Raw genomic sequence first — 23,678 nt, 5'->3', positions numbered from 1 at the left:
GGGGAGAGAAAGAGAAGGAAAGGGGAAAAAAAAGATGTTTTGCAGTTGTTAGGTTTGAATTTTAGCTCGCCGCTCATCAAACGTAGAATCTAGATGAACTAGATGTAGATCTAGGCTCAAATAATGGGGTGGGAACTGCCGAAAAAGCACCAATACTTCTCTGCCCTGCACTCACTTCTCATCTGTCAGCTAGCTGCTTCTTTTTCAAATTTATATTCGATCTAGATCTAGATCTATCGTGTAGAATCTAGGCCTCCAAGATTTAGATTCTAGATCTAGATTTAGATAGCTGAAAGATAGCAGTAAGAAGGAGCCAAGGAGTAGGCTAGCAGAAGAAAGGCTGCAGAAAGAGTCAGGAGCCCACAGGAAGGAGGTGAGGGGGTGAGGGCAGATATAGTGAAGGTGACAGATCATTGTCAGAGAGCAGGAAAGGAGGTGGAAGGTGAACATTTTAGAGTAGAAAATTTTCCCCATCGCTTTCTGGATTTGAACCCAGGACCTATTGAATGAGAGGCAAACACCATAACCTCTCGACCATGAAAGCCCTTAATCTGGGGTTTAATGGTTTAAATTTATAGATTAATGAGAAAACAAGGAAATTAGCGTAGAGGTAGAGTCTTTATCGGGTGAAACCATTTGCCCCCATTCAAATTATCTGTTGCGTCTTCATCATATCTTTTGAATTCTAAGCAAGACATAAATTTCATATTATATATAAAATCTGAGATGAGAGAGGTCAAGGGCTTCCATAGAGTATTCAGGTCATTTTGAAGGTTGGCTGTGTTTGTCAAACTCACATACATTGCAGTTGCAAGTGAGCTCTGAGACAGCTGTGCCTGTGCAGAATGGCTATGGTTAACATTGCTTTGTGTAGCGAAGACTTGAAAGTACATTTTTGCATACTGTACTGTTAACTCAATTATATTTGTTATAACACGTGTGTATCCCTTTCGTCTGTTATTCATTTTTCTGAACTATCACCCAAATACGAGCACCAGAAACTTCACTTAGTTTTTAAAAAGGTTCTTTTCTTTGACTTTGTTTTGTCTCTGAGTGAAGCACTGTGTGGGTGGTTGGCGGGTGCTCTGGTGTGGTGTGTTCCTTCTTTCCTATCAAACATCTATCGTCCTTATCTCCCCTTCTTTTTTATATGTTTGTTTCTCTCTTGTAACACCTCTAATATTGTGGTGCTCATATATAACCTTATGCAGTTGCGAGCACCTTAAAACGTCTACTAAAACTAAAACTAAACAGCACTGACTGTACAGACACTTATCAGCAAAATATCACTAACCAACAAAAGCATACCAAAAAAAGAGAAATTGTGAAAAATTTCATTAATTACTGTGAGAAACAGATGAAGAAATAAAGGTGGGAAAAAAGAAAGGTCATGAGAGTTGAAGAAAAGAAAAAGAAGAACAGGAGAGATTAGCGTAAAGATTTTTATATTGAGGAGGGGAGGGAGGGGGAAAAGGGATAGAAAGAGGAAGGAAATGGAGAATGATAGAATATTCCCAAAGAAAGATGCGAGCATGAGGATTACATTTATTGAAGAAAAGTAGGGACTTGATGGCTTGAAATTGGAAACGAAAAAGTACTGTTACCAAGTTTGTCTCATCTGCTCCTCAAGGTCTAGAGTATATTATAATAGTATATTGTTCGTACTATGGCGGTAAAGATTCTCATATTCTGTTATTTAGAAAAAAAGGCAAAATTGTATTAACCCTCTAGGACTGTCCCTATTATATTGGTAATGTCAGAGTTAAGAAGTAAGAGTCATGGTGGTACATGGCAAGAACACATACAGTGGAGTCCACTTATAACGAGTCCTGAAATAACGAGGTCTGTTATAAAGACACTATTCTAAAACCCCGTTTTTTCCCTTTATCTTTGTAAGTAAAATACTACTAAAAAGCAATCAAACACGCGAGTCGGCTATAGCGGAATATTACTGCTGCTGTGCATAGGCTTCACCAGTTGAGAAAGTTGTTGGTGATCTAGCAAAACTAAGAATGGGAGAGCCCACATGTGCCAACAATGAGTAGGCCTGGGCGAATGAGTGGTGAGGGTGTGGCCTGCGCAGACAAGCAGAACGCATCGCGTGATAGTCCAGCCTAGTCTAGATATTATCCAGGCCTACCATGCCTCTTGCTTCTCCGATGCGGGGATGGAGAGGTCGTAGTGCTGTGATGGATAGAGCGAATGTGTGACGTGAGCAAGCAGACGGAACGTACCGTATCACAAAGTGTGGTGGGGTGGGGGACAACACAGCGGGGTGAGTTAGCCTAGAGCCTTTTCTTTGTGATCGCCAACGCCGAGCTGTCAACATCGCTAGCACTAAGATTAGAGAAAGAAACCTGATTCTATTTTTTATCAAATAAGACCTCGAGGTCATGTTGAACATAATCATCATCAGGGGAGATAAAAAAAATAAATAAACAGAGAACACGAAACTCGTAGATTAGGCGTACATTACTTTTTCCCTTGAATTTATTACCGGATCCCTTATAACGAGAATCCTGCAATAATGGACATTTCACACTGGTCCCTTCCCTCTGGCTATAACAGGATTCCACTGAATATATATATACATCTCTCCGAAACAAATTCTTTAATAATCATTCATCATTGCTCTGTTTCATATTTTGTGAATTACAGCTTCATATTGACGGGAGGCAGTGATGGTAAAGTTTGCATCTGGGAAGGTCAAGATGACACCGATACTACAACAGTTACTGTTGGAGACAGAATCTTTGCTCTGGCATTCCAGGTTCATAGTTTGATAACTCTCTGTACAAATTCTTTCAGTGTTGTTGATTTCATTTGCATGCATGGAAATTAGAAGTTGGAACTAGTATTTTTTAAATACCACCTCTGTAATAAGTTTTTAAATATTATAACTGGTCCTCTGATGATTTTCACATTTAAATTGTATTTTAGATTTTTAAGAATTACTCTAGATATATTGTGACTATCAATTCCCTCATGAATTTAGGAAATGAGAAACAGGTGTCATAATCACATAGGTTTGACAGTTTGTGTGTAAGTGAACAAACAAAAGACTGCATCTTGAAATCAGTGAATTGAAATGCTTTGAAGTTGAGTTGCCAAAAACCGTGAAACAGTTTCAGAATCATGCAGAGAAAAACCATCGACTATGAATTTCTTGATTTTTTTCTTTTCTTTTTTTCAACTTTTGCAACTGACATTTTGCTTCATGGAATGACATGGCATTTAAATATTTTTCAATGAAAGTCAAATTTTCAAATAATGACTTTGATTCTACTTTCACCAGGGAGGACGATTTTTCACTGCTACTGAAGAAAACACTATCCGTATCCACACATTTCCTGATGGAGTTGGGGACGGAATGGTTACTCGTTTTACAGCACCTGCGAGACACATGGACATTGCTGAGGATGGAGCTATGCTCGTGGCTGGATCAGAGTAAGTCTTAAGATCTCCTTTTTTTTATTTTTCAGGTTTTCAGTAATTTCAAACCACATTGTTTTTGTGAGTGAGAGTAGTTTTGCATCCTTGTCCTTTTTAATTTGATTTTGGAGACACAGGTTTAGAGACAGTGAGTGCAAATCTTGATCATGCATTGCTAGAGTATTTAAGTCACAAAAGCAAGAAAGAGGCATTTGAGTGCTTGTGAGCAAATTTGAGAGGAATCTTATGGAGATTTCTTTTTTGCGGGAGAGAAGTTCTCTAATATTGGGTTCCACATGTTCTACTTCCTACTTTGTTGATTAATCCTATTTATTACATGTTCTTATGACTGAACAATCTTAAAAGTACCTTGTCAAAGATGTTTTTCATTTATGGTACTCACGTTATATCTAACTGCGTGTACATTATTCTATTAAAAGCAATGTCTGTGCTTTAGGTAGACTTGACTAGAAAGCAAAAGTTTTGTTCCATGATAAAAAAGCTGAACCGATTCAGAGTTGACTATATTTTTGTATAGTGGGGTACTTAAGTTTTCTGTACTGTTATGTCCTAACAGAGATAGTTATTTTCTTGGGATCTGCCATGGACGATGGTCTGATATAATGCATGTTATACAGTGGAGTCCAAAAGAAACTTGAAAATGTAATCACCCAATTATTGTATTATATAGCCTTGCACTAAACACTTTTGCAGCATACAAATTTAAAGCTGAATAAATTCTGCATCGTCTGACACCTTAATTTTTCATTGATATGGTCACTCAAAATTGGCCGTAAAAAAATTTTTCGGTGCAAAATTGCATGAAAATCAAAGAAACGTAAAGTGTATTTGCGCATGTATTGAGGTGCATCAACATTGGTGGAAGGGACTTGTATTGGATATCAGATGAAAAGAGAATAGTATTGTCTCTGCAATAAGCAGCTGATATTTTTGAACAGATTAGAAAACAGAGCTGCCACAAATACCACGCTAAACATGGACTTGACATTACATGTGCCCATTAGTATTTGTTTTTGTTTTGGAGCTATTGGTTTTGTGCTATTGGTTTCGTGTAGAGCACGAAACCTTTTTCGCACATGGACTGTGTTAGTTAGATTTTGGGCATAATCATCTGTCAGTGAGGACCTGAGGCCAGGAAACTGCCATAGGTTTGGGGCGGTCTGGGGTGGAATGAGCAAAACCGCCCACGTGAGAATCACCGGATGGCTTGGTTTATTTGACAGCATCGCGCAAGCGATGGAACATCATAATGTCTTACTCGTACATTTGTCATGGTGTCATTTTAGTAGACATCTCCATGCACAGCAAAGCACTTTCTCACACGGCCAGTGCCACTAGACAATTCTCGGAAAACCAAATTGTATCAACAATGGAGTAGTCACCAGTAAATAATAGCCCTGATTTGAATCCTACAGATAAGTAAGTGAAGCCCCATGAAACAGCAGCTGAAGAAAGCGACTTTGCTCCCAATTCAGACCCTTTGTATGCAACTCTCTGTGATATCTGGGAGGAAATGACAGATAATTATGTCCAACATTTAATAGAATGGATTCTCTTCACAAAACCAATGTTTCCTAAGCAAAATAACAATGAGCACATTTAATGTGAAGTCCAAGTTTTGCATGGTGTTGTGAATTGCTCTGCTTTCCGTTTTGTTTGAAACTATCGTAAAAAAATATTGTTATTTGAGAGACAAAATTAAAATTCTCCATTTCTTGGGTATGCAATGTATGTCCATTCGATCAATATTGATGCTCCTCAATATATGCGCAAAGACAATTTTATGTTTATTTGATTTCGCACAATTTTGGCAAACCTGTATTTTCAAGGTCAATTTTGGGTGACCATATCGAGGGTGTCACTTAAACATAGGTGAAATATTAATGTCAGATGATGCAGAATTTATTTAGCTTTAAATTGGCATGATGCATGAGTGAGTAGTGCAAGGCTTTAACATGATAACTAGGTGATTACATTTTCAAGTTTCTTTTGGACACCACTATATATTAACAGGAATAAATTTGACTGAAAATGAATGCTCTGCTTTTTGTGTTCAGATTTTCTTTGTATTGCTGACTTCTTGGATGGGACTTTCATTTTTTTCTTGACCCCTTTGATTTTTTAGATTTTGTAAAAAGTCAGTTTCCTGTGGTAAGACTTAGCTATGTTAATGCAGATTTTGTTTTATCCTTTTTTCTAATATCCATTTAGTAGTGCTGTGCGATTTTGAGGAAACAAAAATTCGTCTAAGCTTCGAAGCGTGAGCTCACTATTCACACTATTCGAATACCTCTGTTGATTGTTTTTTTTTCTTGTATATATGATAGGTCCAGACCTAACTTCTGCTATTCAACATTCACTAACTATTCACATCGCCGTCGAATGGTTTTTTTCTTATATACGATCAGACCATATCTAACTTCCGCTATTCGAAGTGCCGTCGAATTGTTTTTTCTTATACATGATAAGCTATTCAACATTCACTAACTATTCACATCGCCGTCGAATGTTTTTTTTCCTAAATACGCTACGCCCAGATCTAACTTCTGCTATTCAAAGCGCCGTTGAATTGTTTTTTCTTATATACGATAAGTCCAGACCTAACTTCCGCTATTCGAAGCGCCGTCAAATTGTTTTTCTTCTATATGATCAGTCCATCACTTTCACAGTGCCAGTCACTGAGCATGCGCGTGTTGTTGATGCAGACAGTGCTCTGTGATGACATGACATCACCATTCATAGCGCTTCGAATTTCGGATAGCCTAGGGGAAGGTGAGCGTATTGCTACAGCTAACTTCATGAGAAAAAAAAACATTCACTGCACTTCAAGAGTCAACTGCCCTTGTTTGAGCTTTGGTGTGACGAGTGAATATTAGGGATATTCTTTAGAGGAATATTTTATATCTCTTGTTGGCTCCTCTAATCACTCTGTCTGGTAACCATCAAGTAAAGAGTATTTCTGTATATTTATCTCAATGATTTTAGATATAATGTGCTCCAATTTTATTACGTTTGAGAAAAATGAGATGAAAATCCGTTATCTGTTTAAAAAAAATAAAATCACACGGCATTCGAATTGCTCTCCCACGCTTCAAATAGCTGCGAATGGTGCAAAAATCATGAATGTCGAATAGCAAAGTTGAATGGGTACAGCTCTACAATTTAGATGTACTGCGTGTGCGGTAAGTGATTTAGGTAATATAGGAGGATGAGGTATCTCTCCCTTAAAAACATTGACTTGGGTGCAATCGTTTATGTTTTTAATACAGACCAGTATTCTCAACCTTGGATTTTTGCTTTAACATTTTTATTTCAGTGATTTCAAGGTGAAAGTAATGTCGATGGAAGAAAATGAATGCACATGCCTGTACACAGAACATCAGGCTCCAATCCTTAGTGTCGCAATGGATCCCACACGAGAATTTGTGGTGAGTATTTGAAACATTTCCATGATTTATCAAGAACGGTGCAATTTGTCTATGCAAGTCTTTACGCATGTAACTTACTGACGTTTGATTTCTGTTACTGCTTTGGACGGGAATTGTGTACATCCCTGGTAAAATGTTCTACCATGACAATGAGAAAATCATAGTTGAGAGACATAACTTTTTTTTCACTTAGTGGGGTCTGTGTACCCTGGACAACTTTGCTTCTATTACTATTTGTATTCATTTTTGCTAGTGGTTCTGACTGCATCAGGCTCAACGTTTTACAACATGGCACCAGGGAGAAGCAAAGAGCTCACAGTTGCTTTACTTGGGGTGCAGCATGCACATTATAGCGATACATTTTGTTATAAGATAAATGAGTATAAATGCCGTCATATTGCTTCCTGTTAGCTATGTTTTTTATTGTTACCTCACAGTTATGTTTCATTTTCTGAGAGGTACGCTGAATTTATATGAGTGCTCTTTATAGTTCCCTTGAACTTGTTTGCGAATTTTAAAATTAGAAGTTCCTGCATACGGGCAAAAATGTGTTCAGTGTTTTAACATGCTGACCTTTTTCTGACCATTGATCCTTGCTATAATCATAAAATGTGGCAATTCTTTTTCTTATAAAGGCTTCTGCGAGCTGTGATGGAACTGTTAAAATTTGGAGTTCTTTGGATGGATCAACTGAAAAGTCGCTGTCCCTTCTCTCAAAATGTAGTGAAGCAAGGTTTGTTTTTGTCCCAGCAATAGAACATTCTCTTGTACAGTTACCAGACTTTTGGTCTGCTCAGGTTATGATGATGGGAATGTGCTTCCTAGTACTCATGGCAAACATTCTGTTTGTTTGCCCTGAAACTGAGTCTTATTTAAATGTTAAGTCATACTCCTTTGCCTTTCTGTGCTATTTTCAAGCCTTACCACAAAAGTCCCAGGTAAACCTGAAGTAAAATATAAAGGATGGAGTCTCTTTCACGTGGGATTATTGCTGTAATTCCAGATCAACGCTGTCACAAGGAGGCTTGACTTTGATTGACCATGGTTTAACCTGTCGCTTTCAGCAGATGAGTTTTGAAGTTTTGTCTTAGTTTCTTTTTATGGCACACAAGTTGAACATCAACTTTGTTCATATCACCACCGAGTCTGCATGACTTTTCACATTCACAAAAGATATAAATTTCTAGTTTTAGTTTACTGGAAATAAATCATTAACCGATAGTTCTTTGGTAGTACTCAAAGGCAATGTCATCTTTCTTTTACATGTCATTTCCTTTACATGTCATGAGTGAAATCTCATCTTCCTCTTTTTACAATCACACAGCAAACATCTAACCTGTACTCATGGATATTGAAATATAATGGAAACTTTCTACAGGGCAACACTTGTAAGAATAATTTATTTTTGGAATTTCATGTTATGGCAGCAACATCCCTAAACAACCGCAATTATAATTGGATAGAGTTATACAGAAAACAGCTTAAGTTTCACTGAGCTTTACAACATCAATAATATATGAAATCAACAAAGAAGATCCCTGCTGACATCTAATGTCAATTAAATTCAGAATATCAGAAGTTAAAAGTAAATGTTTTTTTTTTAAATTCAAAAATCAACAGGTATATAGATCAATACGAACTATTCAATCAATGTCAGGTGTGTGAAATAACTTAATTTTTTAATGATCATCCTATGACTATTCGAGTGTGAGCGTCGATGTATGTAAATGTGTGTATTTGTGCAAGAGAGAGAGCTGGAGACTGTTTGTGTGTGTACAGTTGACGAGTACGTGTGTGGGTATATATATATATATTTATCATCATCATCTCCAGTGCCAGATCTGCGACAGACATCGCTTGGCGATCATGGTTCTCCGTTCATTTCATTGTTCCGATGCTCTTAATATTTACCATGCTTCTGCAAATTTCTCTTTGTGGAGATCAATAAAATCTTATCTCATCTTAATTGTTTCAGTCAAGCAAAGTCTCTTTGCCGGATGTGTTGGTCAGAAGATGGAGAAGTAAGTACATGTGTGTATTGGAATGATATTTTTTAACAAATTGAGCTGTGTGATGAATTACAAAGAGTGAGAAGTGGATTTCCGGTATTTTTTTAAGCTGCAGTGTTTGCTACAGTCATGTATTTTCACATTTTCTGTAAGACGTGGACTTAAAATGAAAATGCAATTAATTATATGTAGCACCCTGACCTGATAGTGCTTGCCGGTTAGGGGTTATAGTGATAGTTAAAATCAAATTTTAAATGAAGCATCACTGTTTTTGTGTGATTCCTTTTGTATCATAATGAAAAGTTTTAGCAGATTCAAGAGAATTGATGTGAGTTGTATTTTTTTGCTTTCATTCTTTACAGTTTTTACTAATACCAGTGAACAGTGAGGTGCATATCTATTTGCGCTCGTCCTGGGAAGTTGTTGGGAAAGTAAGCAGCTCTGACATAGCAGATGTGAGTATTTATCTCGGTAACCAGGCTCGTATTTTTAGATATGGTCTTGTTTTACGTTTTTCGTTGAAAAAAGAGAAAAAACCCCACTTTTGTGTACTTTCTTTCTCTTATTTGTCCTTGCTCATTGCTGTCGTCAAATGTTTAGTACCTAGTACCAAACATTTTGTTGTATTTTATTTTTCAACAAACTACTTTTCTCCATGGTGAAAAAAAGTACTAGTGCTATTATCATTGTTCACTCTTGAAGAAAGAAATATTGCAAGCACTTTTGAAGTGGTCATTAATTTCAAGCCTGTCATTGAGTTCATTTTAAGTTAGTTTGTTAGTTCAGAGGGGGGGAATAGTGGTGCTCAGTTTTGTTGAACCCTCCAAGTGTCACTAACAAATAGCCTGTGGTGTCAGGGGAAGTTATATGATTTCACCATGTTATGTTGGAAAATAATGGAGAACAGGCAAACCCAAGAAAATAGAGGCCATAAACCTATTCATTTTCAGCAAGAATGTAAGTAGGAAGTACATCTCATTTGTGAAGTTGTTAATAATGATAATATATAACATTTATATTGCGCATTTCCAAAAAAGTAGCTCAGTGCGCTTTACATTGGAATACCCATTTATCAAAACCTTTCTTACTACTTCCTTTCTTCTCATGCAATATATATTAATGTATACACACACACACACACACACACAGACTATTTTCATCCAGACATAGGAACAGAACAACTATAATGAAAAATAACGTTAAAAGCTTAAGAAGGATAGGCCTGTAGAAACAGAAAATATTGAAGATGTCTTTTGAAGCTATCAAGTATTTTTATGTTGTTGTTGTTGAAATGTTCAGCAATACAAAAAAAAACAGGATAAATTAATTAAAATATCAGCTCAAATTGTGTCCTGTTTAACTCTTTAAACCCCATCGGATGCTGGGAGCGTCTGACAGTAATAACCCTGTTCCCCATCGGATGCTGGGAGCGTCTGACAGTAATAACCCTGTTCCCCATCGGATGCTGGGAGCGTCCGGCAGTAATAACCCTGTTCCCCATCGGATGCTGGGAGCGTCCGGCAGTAATAACCCTGTTCCCCATCGGATGCTGGGAGCGTCTGGCAGTAATAACCCTGTTCCCCATCGGATGCTGGGAGCGTCCGGCAGTAATAACCCTGTTCCCCATCGGATGCTGGGAGCGTCTGGCAGTAATAACCCTGTTCCCCATCGGATGCTGGGAGCGTCTGACAGTAATAACCCTGTTTCCCATCGGATGCTGGGAGCGTCTGGCAGTAATAACCCTGTTCCCCATCGGATGCTGAGTGGGAGCGTCTGACAGTAATAACCCTGTTTCCCATAGGACGCTGGGAGCGTCCAATACTAGTGACAACTGTTTCGTTTTATTTAGTGCTAGTTTTTGCTTGTTTTTCGAAACTATTCCCCTAACAAGTTTTTTAGTAATGACTATAAGCCTTTGTTTCAGCTATTTGGAAGTTAGAGGCAAGCTAATATTGGGTTATAATGAGACATAGTGCATTAGGTTTAGGTGACTGTAGAAAAAAAACCTAAGGAAACGGTGGAAAAAACTCAGGGCTTAAAGAGTTAATTGGCTATGACACCACAGAACAAAACTTACAGGTCATTCAGTGGCTGTCGACACATGGACAGTTAAACAGTTTAAACCGGAGCATGTGATACCTTTGTCTTTCTGTGCACTAAATACACAAGCAGTTGTTTAAACTCGAGTGTCCATCACAAAGGAAGCTCAATTGCATGGGTCTTTTTGGCTTATGAGACCAGGGGACCAGATTTCAAAGGGTGAAGATGAGGGCAGTTTCTTTTTTTTTTAATCTTCCATTCATCCAAACCACACACCGATCTTTTTAAAATTGAAACACAAACTATTCAGTGCTTGCTTTTTTTGTTTGTTTTTTGAAGGATGTAAATGAGCAATTGCCAAAACGTGAGACTCTTGAGACTCAGTGGTGCAAAAAAAATTTTCTTACCAATTTGACTCTCTTTTCTGTCAGTCACAGATTGACATTTAGTGCTCATATTCCTAGAGTATCAGAGCAAGGAGATGTACGGTTTTGGAGATATGGGTCTATTGGTTTGGCAACTACTGTATTTCTTGTATGTAACAGTGATGACAAAAACAGATAAGCAGCAAGGCAAATTATGGACTTTAAATTCCATTTGTTTAGTAAACAAAGACTTTGTACACTATGAACTCCATTCATAATGGTAATATGAATGACAAGCTTTGTAACAATGACGCAGTGCACAGAACATGTCATCATTGTTATGTACAAGAAAGGGTACACGTTGGACATTATTATTGACAACACATCACAATAGTGAAAGGCTGTACAAATACAGTTATCAAAGCCTCAGTACCAGAAAAACACATGTGTAAAACAATTTTTAAACTAATATGAGGCAAAAGCACAAAATCAATTGAGCTGACCTGTACATAACAGTGATGACAAACATGACTTGTACATAACAATGATGACACAATGTACAGGAAAAGACAAAAGTCTTGCCTCCAGAGATAAAAGCGCACTTTAAGAATTTAAAAAAAACCAGGAGAGGTTTCTTTTGCTTTGAAGCAGATATCAGGTCATATCAAAGACAGTGGACGATCACAATTATGTTGCTAATTATGACAAACAGTACTCGTACATAACAGTGATGACAAAACATACTGGGAAAAGGTAAAATCATGCCTACAAAGAACAAATTTTCACTAAGAGATACACAGATCAATAAAGGCGTATTTTGTTTCTAAATGAATCTTGCATGTATGAAATATATGTTGAAAACTTATTGATATTAGCAATGATGACAAATATTACTTGTACATAACAATGATGACACAATGTATTGGAAAAAGGTATATCATACCAACAAAGAACAAATGTGCATTTTTGAGTTAGACAGATAAACAAGGACATGTTTGTTTATTTGTTTGAGTAAAGAGAGCACACATTACTTAAAAATGTTTGCTCTTAGGACAATGTAATTTCTAGTACGTCAGTCAGTCTTGTACGGCTGCATGACGACACCCCAAATGTCATCACTGAGCACAAAAGCTAAATCTATAAGCACAGAAATGATCCATCTCTCAAAGTTTGTTCACACATCACACTCTTGTTCCAGGAATCTAGTGTATACACCGCAATTTCACAAAAATATTCAACAGAGTAGCCTAAAAACACGCAAAACAGCCCAGTACGTCACATTCAACGCAAAATTCTTGTGCGTCACCGGACGCTGAAGGCAATGACTACTTTCATTTTTCTGTTTCCCCCGTTGCTTCCGTTGTTCTGGGGAAGCGAATAAGGGGAAGTCACTCAAGAAAACAAATATATCCGGGCACTGTTGATGACCCGTTCAAAACAAAAGTGGGCGAAATTCGGACTTCCGACACGTCACAAATTGACGACAATAACGGCGAATGTTAAACAGCCGACCGAAATCGTAGATCTAGGAACCCGATGTTCCTTTCGCGCATCGCGGCTTTTGAAGTATTGAATAAACGACGATAGGCAAAGAGATTTAACCAGCTACAGTGATTCTATTGAAAAATAATGGTGTTTTCTGAAACACCTAGTCCGTGACGACAGGACAGACGCACAAGCAATCCGAATTGTTCGTCTATTTGCAAACAAATAAACCGATTTCTTGAGCAAGTTAACCTTTCTCAATGACAAATAGCATAGGATCAGGGCACACGTGAAAAAAAACCCACCCAAAAATACTAAATTTTGGACATTCTTGGAAGTTTGCATTGGTGTGCTCAAAATGACACTCCAGGAATCACTAAAAAACGAACATTTTTGGCACAAAATTTACAAACTCAAGATTATAAAGCTGACATGGGGTCTGAAACTACTAATGCAGGTTCTACATCCTATATTTGACATGTGTATAAGTTTTAGAGGAATAAATACTAATGCATCACATTTTATGCACACTAATGTGAGATGTGTGTGTTTTTCCCCATGTTTTGGCAATGGCTCAAATATAAGCTAACTGTTTCGTCTGTTTCAGGAGATCAATGTCATGGCCATGTGTCCAGATGGAATCCATGTGGCAGTTGGTTGTACAAAAGGATCTGTGGCGGTTTTTGATTGGCAGAACAAGAAGCTGGCTGAAAAGTATGCAACTATCTGTGTTTTGAGAAGAACAAGTTAATGTCTGCTTTACCCACTAGTGGCGGTTGGTCAGGTCTTACAGATGTCGATGTTGACACTCATTCTAAGAGTGTGTGTGTATAGTGTTTCCTGGAATATTGTGGAGTTGTTTTCCAGAACCTCCCTCGACAGGGAAAGACCCGCAAAATAGAAATGATAAATTTATTACATATATTTTACCTTTATACACCCTCCTTGCACTCTTGTTTCAAGGCTCGTATAAGCACTTTTTGCTCTTAGAATTTTGAACCCAAAGGTTTTGAAAGATAAAACATTTATACACAGTAGACTTTGTTTAATTCAAAGATGTTTAATACAAGATTCCAGTTGACCCATATCCTTGTCTCCCCCACCCCCCTTTATTTTGTGCATGGCAATTTCCTATAACATGAAAACAAAATTATAGTAGATAATAATGATAAATAGCATTTATCCCCGTTCGACAGCAAGCTCTACGTGCTTTACACTATATGAAGGAACATGCACATGCATTGACATTTTTTTAAAAATTTCTTCGTCTCATTAATTTTTATCTATGAAGGTAGCACTGGTCTTTTTCTGTGCTATATTATCTAATCTGATATTATAATTTCCAGGTTCTCTCATCCTAAGCAGCTGGCGATAACATCTGTGGCATGGAATCCAAAGAACAAGAAGGAGTTAGCTTTCTGTGATAATATGGTATGTTAAGTTGTCTGGTGAAGTTTAAAAATCGGGCATGGAAATGCACCATCAAACAGAGCAAACTGTTCAAGTGGGCAGTTCAGTGCAAAATTCAAAGTTGTCAGATTTTTATGAAAATTGGCTCAAAGGAAAGGTCCTGCCACACTGATCACAGTGCTTTTTGAATTTTGTTAATATCTGTATTGGTTCAGAAGTTATTGTATTTTTTTTCTACTTTATTTTTCACTCAAAATCGTGGTCCTTTTTTGCACTGCATTTTGTGACTAAAGGAGGACAAAAATCAACAAAAATGTACATAACTTCGGAACCTGTAAAGATATCTTCCTGTTTTTGGCATCAAATCAAAGGTTATTATGTGTACTTTCATATGAAAGAAACCGAAACAGTTTTGTCTCTTAAATCTCTTTAACATGGTAAGTAGATTAAGAGCGGGGTCAATTTTCATGTGCCGAAAAAAGATGAATTTGAAAATAAGCGATGATATTTCAACAAGGAATAGTCTGAAGTGCATGTGTCATGTATCATTTTGATCGTCTTATTCAACACATTTTAAAAAGAGAATATAAGAAGAGGATAACAACAATTTTATGTCAAACTGCTCTAGAAAAGGAGAAAAGAACAAATTGAGGAAAAAATCAAGCACGAAAAAAATATTTGAATGAAAATCTCATAAGAGGCCTACTAGATCGTAGATGCTACTCCAAGTGATTTTCATTGTGACCAGACAGTTGTGTGAACATAAAACTAGTAGTGATGAACAGTTTGAGGAAAGAAGGAAAGAATTTTCTAAAGATAAATCAACTACGAGTGACCAAGACTATAAATGATAATGCAGAGACTTGGGCCTACGAAATTTGAGAAAAAGATAGCATATAAAATCAAAGACTAAAACTAAGAATGTAAGGCTTTAGTAAGAGCTAACTGCACAATATACATGATACATAATATGTGCAACTGTGGGCCAAAAGAATCAAAATGTTTTTTAATTGTCTCTAGAAAATCTAGAATCTATAATAAAAATAATCTTCTCAAAGTCAAAATCACTGTGCACAGACCTTGGCAAAAGAAAACAAGTGTTAAACATAATAATATCTGTGAACAGATATACATGTACCATGGGTACGCTCCAATGATCTCCTGTTCAGTAAAAATTGGAAATATTAAATAGGAAAAAAACAACAACAACTAGGACTAGGATTACCAGGAAGGCGAAAAGTGCGATGCGGCAAAGACCCAGAACTAAAGGTGGGCAAAATCCGGATATCATATCCGGATAACCGGATAATTCTCACTGAAACATCCGAATTCAGACTCTTAAAACTCTCTTTCCTGACCCGTTTGCCAAAGTGGGTGCACACATTAGTGTTGAAGTGATGCTAACCCATTTGTCGAAGCGGTTCTGATCCATTTGCTGAAGCGGTTCATAACATTTGGCTTTGCCAAAGAGGTGCACTAACATGTTATCCGGATTATCCTAAGGCGACTCATTGCCCAGCCCCGGCACGCCGATGCTGCCTAAGAAAAACAACTTTCGCTATCAAGTGCACTGGCTCTAGTCGCCGTTAGACAGGGCTAAATACAGCCATTCTAGGCTTATTTTAAAGATAAAGAATATTTCTAACTGCCAGAAAAGTTACAAAACTGCCTGGCAAGTGGGGAAATAGATATCAAACGTTGAATTTTGGCTTAAATTCAAATAAAAATATCTCTGGCTCTACTAGTCGGATCGGCTAAAGGAAGACGCCATTTTGTAGATAATTAAAAAATCTACAAAAACATGTATCGGAATTAGTGGTTTATTACTATTTAACGAAACAAATTCGCGATTTTCTGAGGTCACCAAATCGCCGCCGCAATCCGCCGCTCACAGTTTTCTACGGGCGGCGAGGAGCCGATTTCGCCGGGAGCCGATCGCGTTCACTGAACTGCCTAGTTCAAGTATTTTAAGCTCAAAATTTTAAAAGAAAGTTATTGCAGTTTTTTAAAAAATCAGTTACATATGTGAGGAATGTTTTGTTGAAATTTAAATTCTAAGTATTGAAAAAAGCAAATAGATATAATATCCTAAACGCATTTCCCCTCATGTTCATGTTGGCGAAATATCACTTGCTCAGGGTCTTCTGGGCAGCTTGTCATGAAGTGTTTAGTTTATGACTACATGACCAAGCAGCACAACTGCAGAGTCTATCCTTCACCTCCAGGCCCAGACAAAGATCCATACCTTAGAAACATTTTTACAATGTTCCCCACAGATATGTGCTGAATAAATCAGTGCTTCCACTCTTCCGTATTTTTACGGAAATCCATACTTTCTGCCAGTTCCGTACTTGTTCCTCCATCATTATCAACTCCCTCCGTAAAAAGACTGCGACAGCGTAGGACTAGATATCTACCGAAATTCTGTAGCAAAAGATCCGTACTCGCCTTCTTATCATCTTGTATTTGTATAAGCTACAAATCTTTACGCTAATTCTCTCGGCAATAAGTTAGTGTTATAGAGACCTGCCAGATTGGGCATTTCCTGCTTTCGGCCATTATTGGCCAATATTCCGCTATGCCCCATGCGCTCATTGCGGGTTGGTCAGCAGTACATTTTTACCTGCGGATCGATCAAAATCTGGCGAACTTTTTGTGCCAATTTCCTCCTTTACATCATTCACTCATTCCATCTGTCTCTCTTCGGACTGTTGCCGCGGCTGGAAAATATGCGCGTTGATCAAGTAAGTTGACTTGTGATCTTAGACAGAAAATTACTGTCAGAAAGAAACTTGTTTACAAATTTATTGTCTAGATCTAGAGAAATTATCAATGCGAAGATTCTACGGCACGGGAACGCGATACGGGCCGCGATGAAATAAATTTATGCTGAAACTACTAAAATCTAAAATAATTCGAAGTGGTGTTCCGAGGTTGTGACATGCAACATTCGAAGTGAAAATTGTGGAAAATGAGGGTATACGCTGGGTAACTGTATTGTGAAGGTGCATATCTATTCATTATTCCCAGGTTTGCCTTCTATCAATCGTGCGATGACAAATTAATTGAATTATAGTAGCAATGGAAGGGGAACCTGCTTTTAAACTTTGCCAGCAGTGGAAAGATATGTAGGTGAAGAAATCAAACAAGACAAAATGTTGGTGAACATTAAATGTTATGTGTTGTAGGCAATCTCTTCAGACAGGCTCCCAAATGCTATTTTAACCCTCTAAAAGTACTAAATTTCAATTCTTTGGGGGCTTCGCCTCCTGAACCCCCCACCGGGACTCTGTCCCTGGACCCTGCTGGGGGCCTATACGACCCCTTGGCAGAATTTTCCTTACTTTTCAGCTTCAGCTGGTTAAAGTGATGATAAATACACAAACATTTTAGCTGGTAAAGACCAGGGTGCTGATCACTATAAATGGTGGAACAAATTATTGCATTTTCAAGTCTTGGCCAAATTAGAATGATAAAGTAGTGTCTGATTGCTTAGTACATTTCATTGGGATTGAACAATGTGCCTCACAGTGACACTTCTCCAAAAAGAACAAATGGCTCTTCTCAAGATGATTTATGTCAACCAGTAGATAAAAAAAAGCCTATACTTTTCTTTTGGTATCAGTTAAGTAGTTGTGGGGTGGTTGCTTTTTTTATGGGTGTGTGTGTGGATTCATTTGTCTCCATCAAGTTCACCTCCTGTTTTGCTGTACACGACATCAGAACTTGACAAATAACTCTGGGTGTTAAAAATGCTTTTCAACTTTGTTCTTTCCAGGGGCAACTTGGATTTGCTGAGATTTCAGCGATAGTTGAAAAGGTAATGTTCATGTTTTAGAAGAATCAAGAACAACTTTATTATATAGCATATTTGCCTAGTCACATTGGGAGAGACTCTAACATGAAGTTGGGTCTGATGTCTGTGACTGATTTGATTGTCTTAGCAAGTTGTGAATGGTTTTTGTTTTTTAAAGTAAAATTTGTTACATTTCTGGTGGAAAAACTCTTTTTGTATGAATTAGTCTCGTGCATAGATTTATTGTGCTGTCACTAAAGAAAGTTTTTGTTCACTCATTTTTTATCTTAAAAAAAAAATGTGACTACTAATAAAAGATTCAAGTTTTTTCTGTTGTCATTTTGCATATTGATACATCTTATGACTGTCTGCTTTTCTTTTCGCTCATTCGTTTTATTATAACCTGTCTGGGCATCCAGACAAATAGTATTGAAGTTTCCCAGTAGATATCTTATTGTCAGGGGTAAAATGTTTTTAAAATTTTACGACTGCAAGGAAAGCAAGACCAAACACTCTCTCTGTCTCTGTTTATTTTTCTGTTACATGTAAAGAGGTAAAATTGCACCATTTCAAATGTCACATACACTTACCGTATTGTGTTGTGTTGTGTTTTTTAAAAAATGTTAATTCTTACACTTAATGTGAAAGGTAGAATTGCGCAATTTGTTAGATATATGTCTGCGCTCACATACGCTTAAAAAAATTTCCAGACTTTTTTGTCAACGGCCACTTTTATTCCTATTTTGTATCAACCTATGTCTGTGGTTATAAAGGGTTGGCTTTTCTTCATAACACACTGAAGACATGAGTTCAGTTCCCTTGTGAAAAACCTCCCACTGTCTGCTGGAATGCCGTATCCCCCTTAGTCGGCATTGGCACTGACAGACAGGATTGGAACAGCCTGCTTCATTTGTGATCAAGACCGTATCCACACATTAGCAATCCTATTGTATCAATTAATATAGAACTTAATAAAAATCTTTTTTTCTAATTGCCAACTTAGTCCTCTGGAGTCCAGACCAATGGAGAAGTGTTTGACGATTTGGATGATGACATGCTGGTGGCCTCTAGCTCGGTTCCCGGAGAAGGTGGAGATGATATTGATCGAGTGTTGGAGGATCCCGATGAGGAGAACAGCATTGATATAGGGAGCATCAAGCGTAGTTTGGCACCGTATATGGAAGACAATGATGATGCTGGTAATTAAGTTATTTTGTCATGCATAATAATCGTAATTGTGTAAGATAATTACAGTTATTTTTTGGCCTCATAACAAAGTGGGATAGACCCTGCTGTTATAAATGACAAGGAAGAGGCCCTCTATTTTTGGGCCATGGAATTTACTCGAAAGGTTGGTTGATGAGCCCAGAATGAAATATTGTAAGAGCTGGCAGATCAATTTATTCATGTATTTCCAAAATGAATGTCCTTTGTTTTTCTTTTTCTTATGTATTTATTTACCTATACAGTTCTTGGAAAGAATCTATTATCATGTCTTCTTGATGTGAACTATAACTTATTCTCAGCAACGAGCTGCATATTGGCAAAATTGAAGAGAAACAAAAATTGCAATTTAATTTGATGTGTTCTCTATCAATACCCCTTGGGGGGGGGGGGGATGTGTAACAAACAACATTGTTTTTGGTTTTAATGAATAATTTGCATACCAAATCGTGTTGACAGACCTAAAAGAATTGCATGTTGAAATTTTTTAGGCTTCGCACAACTTGCTAATTTAAAAAAAAAAAATTAATCTTCTTGTCTTCAGTTGTTTGCATTCTTATGATTTATTAGATCAATGCTGCATTCATGTGGTTTTACATAACGTTTTTCTTTCTGTGTTTGTTGTCCAGAGTCCATGGCGAGCAGTAAAGTGACAGACATGCCACCCGTCCCAGTGACTGCCCCTGTGCTCCCAGCTAATATTTTCAAGCCCACTCCCCTACAGCCACCATTTCAGCCTGGTTCTACCCCAGAACATCTCTCAAGCAGATTTATGGTTAGAGAAGTTTTGTGTGTCATTTCATTGTGATTTATTGTGTGTCATTTCATTGTGATTTATTGTGTGTCATTTGAGCTTCCTTTGCCGATGCTTTGTTTAGTGCCGATAGGTGGAAGGTGTTCTAGTTGGTCTTCTTCCCAATTTTTTGTTTTTATCTGACTGTTTTTCCCTGCATTGTTTTCTGTAATGTCAAACCTTTTACTTCAAAACAAATGGTCTTTATATATTTTTATTATCTTCCTCCCATCATGTCTTATTTGTCAAATATGTCTTTTCTGAGTGCGTATGTGCTCAGTTTGTACAACTCCAGAATGTGGTGTGAGCAACTTGGATTTGAATTTGTTTCTGAGCTTAAGTTTTTAGCAGAGTTTTTTATGGCTGTCCATTCACCATCAATATAAAATGGATGCTGTGCACTCAAACTTTCAGAAATGGCATGTTTGTAAAATTGCTGTATCAGTGTGATTTGGTGTGTTATTTGACAGTTGTAAATTTCGAAATGTATTCCGTTGTAACCCAAATTTTTCAAGTGGATGAATAAAATTGGTATATTTTATTTACGATTTAAAATGAGCATTGTTTGATGGTCAGGTGTGGAACACAGTGGGTATTGTACGCCAGTACACGTCGGAGGAGGAAAACTCTATCGACATCGAGTTCCACGACACTGCGACCCACCATGCCCTTCACGTAGACAATAACTCAGACTTTGTCATGGCTGATCTGTCAACGCAGGCTGTTGTGCTGGCCTCTAGGGGAGATGAGGACAACCCCAGGTTGGTCTCTATGATGTCTTGTGGACGCTTGTAGGCTATACTATAATAGATGCTATTGGCACATTTATTTTAAAGATTAAGGCATTGTTAGAGTGTTGAATTTCCCTGTATCAGTTTATGTTTCCCATGTTGGAGTTATATTCTTCCACGAAATACTGGAATTATTGAAATATTGAATGTTGAAGTGAAAAGGCTGGCATTACTAAAGTACTTGACTTCTTAACTTACGTGTATAACTTTTTTAATTTATGAGCAGACTGGTTGTGCCACTTCTGTCAAATGTTCCAGAATCCTGGAAATAATGGATGTCAGTAGAGTCTACTTTCTTTTTTAAATATTAAAAAAACAACTGTGTGCCTTGATTTTAGTGACTCTGTAATGTTTTGTTGTACTTTCAGTAAACTGCTGTGCATGCATTTTGGCTCCTGGGACAGCTGCAAAGAGTGGTCGTACCAGATGCCAGCAGGGGAGGAAATACAGGTCTGAGAAATGATGGAATGGTTTAGGCATACTTCATGAAAAAAAAGTATTTTGTTTTGTTAACAGTTATGAGCTTATTGTACTGACTGCTTTGTCTGATTGAGTTTCTTTTTGTTTGTGCTCATTTGTGTCATATGATGATGGTATTCAATATGCGCAACATGCATTTCTTCCTCTCATACTTTCATACTTGTCTTCCGTTGAAATAAGAGAGGAAAACAGCATGTTTTGGAACTAAGTAATACAAATTCTTCATTATAGTTTCTTGTCATTTCTGTAGACATTTCTTGATGGAGTGTTGCCTTTGTCATTCTTACTATCCATCATTTGGATTTTAAACATTTATGTTTATGTTTTCGTTGAATTTTTTAAAATGTTCATCCAGTTGGTTGGGCTAGGTGGAGTTTTGAGAGTGTTAGTTATGTACCCTTGCTCTGCACACAAGGGATCCTTTACAGTTAATATATATTTTCTTATGTATGGTTTCAGTAATACTTTCAGATTGTTTAGAAATCCTAAAGATCTGGTGTTGATGGTTGGCAGGTACTCCAATGTGGTTTGTTCCTTCCTTCCTATCAAATGTTTATCGACCTTATCTCCCCTACTTTTTTGTGTTTTTAGTATTTAGCACTTATATGACCTTATTGGGTTGCAAGTGCCTTAAAACTCTTACAAACAAAAAGTAAAGATTCGGTGAGCTCAGCAGAAGTAAACATCAATCCAAGAAGAAAAGACAAATAATTCATTCTGTGGTCGTCGCTGCTCCAATGAGCGGTGAAATAAGACAACCTCTTGCTCTTTGTTGTATTTCTGTTTTTGGTTCCCATACTTTTGTTTCAGTAAATTTTATTTAAATGTTTCCAGTCTGTGACAGTAACGGACACCTGGCTCGCTGTAGCCACAGCCTCCAGAACACTGAGGATATTTTCCGTTGGTGGGTTACAACGTGAAGTCTTCTCTGTGCCTGGAAAAATAGTCTCTCTTGCCTCCAGTGGTAAGACGCTGATGGTAGTGTACCACAAGGGCATGGGCGTGCCCGGGGACCAGTACATGGGCGTGTCGGTGATACGTGTCTGCAAGGGGATGAAGACGGCTCTTGTGAGGGATGAGACACTGCCTCTGTCCCCAGGCTCCAGGCTGGCTTGGATTGGGTAAGTTTATCGACCCAGAGCTTACTTTCTAGTAAGGATGTGCACTTAATTATTTCAATCTTGTTACATATTATTGTTATTATGAAACTAAACTCATGTCATAAATGTGTAAAAATAGAAGTGATGTAACAAATGTCTTAACTTATTTTATTTTTAAAATGTAATTAACTAAACTAATTCCAAGGCGAAAATGAGACTTCTTTCATGATTGTGTAAAATATCTATATCATGAACGCATCTTCATTCATTATTTCCTTTTTTTTTTCTTTTTTTTTGTTTTGGTAGAGGGTTTTACGGCGCTCGCAACTGAATAAGATCATATGAGCGCCAGTTCATTATCTCCTTTGAAATGGAAAAGAACTCTTGTGCTCGTATCATGTGGATATTTTTTTAAGATGAGCTTTCACTGCATGTTCACAGGTTTTCTGAGGAAGGCACACCTTTTTATATGGATGTGGATATTTTTTTAAGATGAGCTTTCACTGCATGTTCACAGGTTTTCTGAGGAAGGCACACCTTTTTATATGGATTATGAAGGAGTGGTTAGAATGCTGAACAAGCAGTTTGGATACACTTGGTGGCCTGTGGCAAATACGAAAGATCATGTATGTACTGCTGCTCCTCCGGTTATCAGGGGGGATATGTATTTTTACTGAGCTTTATTCATATTCTATCTATTTTTGAAAATTGTGAGTACACATTGTTCTTTTTATCACTGTTAAAGTATTACATATTTTATATCAATGAATCGATGTCAGGTTATTTTATTAATGTTCTCATCATAGCTCATCGATCTGATTTCATAGTGGCTTTAGTTAATGAAAACTTTCTTCACTCATCATTTGTCTTTATGCTTGTTTATTTGTGATAGGATTTTGAATCATATATGGAAGCATTGAAGTGATGAGAATGGTTACTGTTCCTAGTCAGAATGATTTGAAGAAAAAAAAATTGTTCTTTCTTCAAATTTTTAATTACTGCATCTTTACAAATCTGAGTATAATGTAAAATGTTTCATGAAAGAAGACTAGATTCTATATAAACACGGTCAAACTATTTTCGCGTGCTCATATAACTTCACAACATGAAAAGCTCCGTGAAATCTTATCTTGTCAAGTATCTAAGCTGTCATTTTGATAATGGAACTCAAGAACCTCTCTTTTCATCGGTTTTTCAAATGCAGACCAAGGGGAAATCGGACCATTACTGGCTGGTGAGCATGAGTGAGACACAACAGCAGATTAGGTATGTCTTGTGAGATAAATATTGTTCTGTGACTGAGA

The 23,678-nt window shown here is 37.3% G+C and overlaps 1 protein-coding gene across 6 annotated transcripts in view; it reads left to right on the top strand.

Annotated features, from left to right (window-relative positions):
• The window catches only part of LOC101856343 (WD repeat and HMG-box DNA-binding protein 1), a 37,171-nt gene that overhangs the window by 4,238 nt on the left and 9,255 nt on the right, over window positions 1-23,678 (top strand). For all 6 annotated transcript variants that reach the window (XM_005097842.3, XM_005097837.3, XM_005097839.3 and 3 more), the window contains 16 exons: window positions 2,659-2,770; window positions 3,296-3,447; window positions 6,770-6,881; window positions 7,517-7,614; window positions 8,857-8,902; window positions 9,253-9,345; window positions 13,388-13,494; window positions 14,127-14,211; window positions 17,969-18,010; window positions 18,990-19,185; window positions 19,840-19,985; window positions 20,580-20,764; window positions 21,163-21,244; window positions 22,109-22,395; window positions 22,892-23,000; window positions 23,579-23,640. In XM_005097842.3, the coding sequence (XP_005097899.1) occupies window positions 2,659-2,770; window positions 3,296-3,447; window positions 6,770-6,881; window positions 7,517-7,614; window positions 8,857-8,902; window positions 9,253-9,345; window positions 13,388-13,494; window positions 14,127-14,211; window positions 17,969-18,010; window positions 18,990-19,185; window positions 19,840-19,985; window positions 20,580-20,764; window positions 21,163-21,244; window positions 22,109-22,395; window positions 22,892-23,000; window positions 23,579-23,640 (1,914 nt within the window). The remainder of the gene's footprint in view (window positions 1-2,658; window positions 2,771-3,295; window positions 3,448-6,769; window positions 6,882-7,516; window positions 7,615-8,856; window positions 8,903-9,252; window positions 9,346-13,387; window positions 13,495-14,126; window positions 14,212-17,968; window positions 18,011-18,989; window positions 19,186-19,839; window positions 19,986-20,579; window positions 20,765-21,162; window positions 21,245-22,108; window positions 22,396-22,891; window positions 23,001-23,578; window positions 23,641-23,678) is intronic.

The sequence above is a fragment of the Aplysia californica genome, unplaced genomic scaffold, assembly GCF_000002075.1.
Source record: "Aplysia californica isolate F4 #8 unplaced genomic scaffold, AplCal3.0 scaffold00165, whole genome shotgun sequence".
NCBI classification, from domain to species: Eukaryota; Metazoa; Mollusca; class Gastropoda; order Aplysiida; family Aplysiidae; genus Aplysia; species Aplysia californica.
Note: the sequence above shows the minus strand (reverse complement) of the source record. Positions and strands in the feature narration are given on the sequence as shown.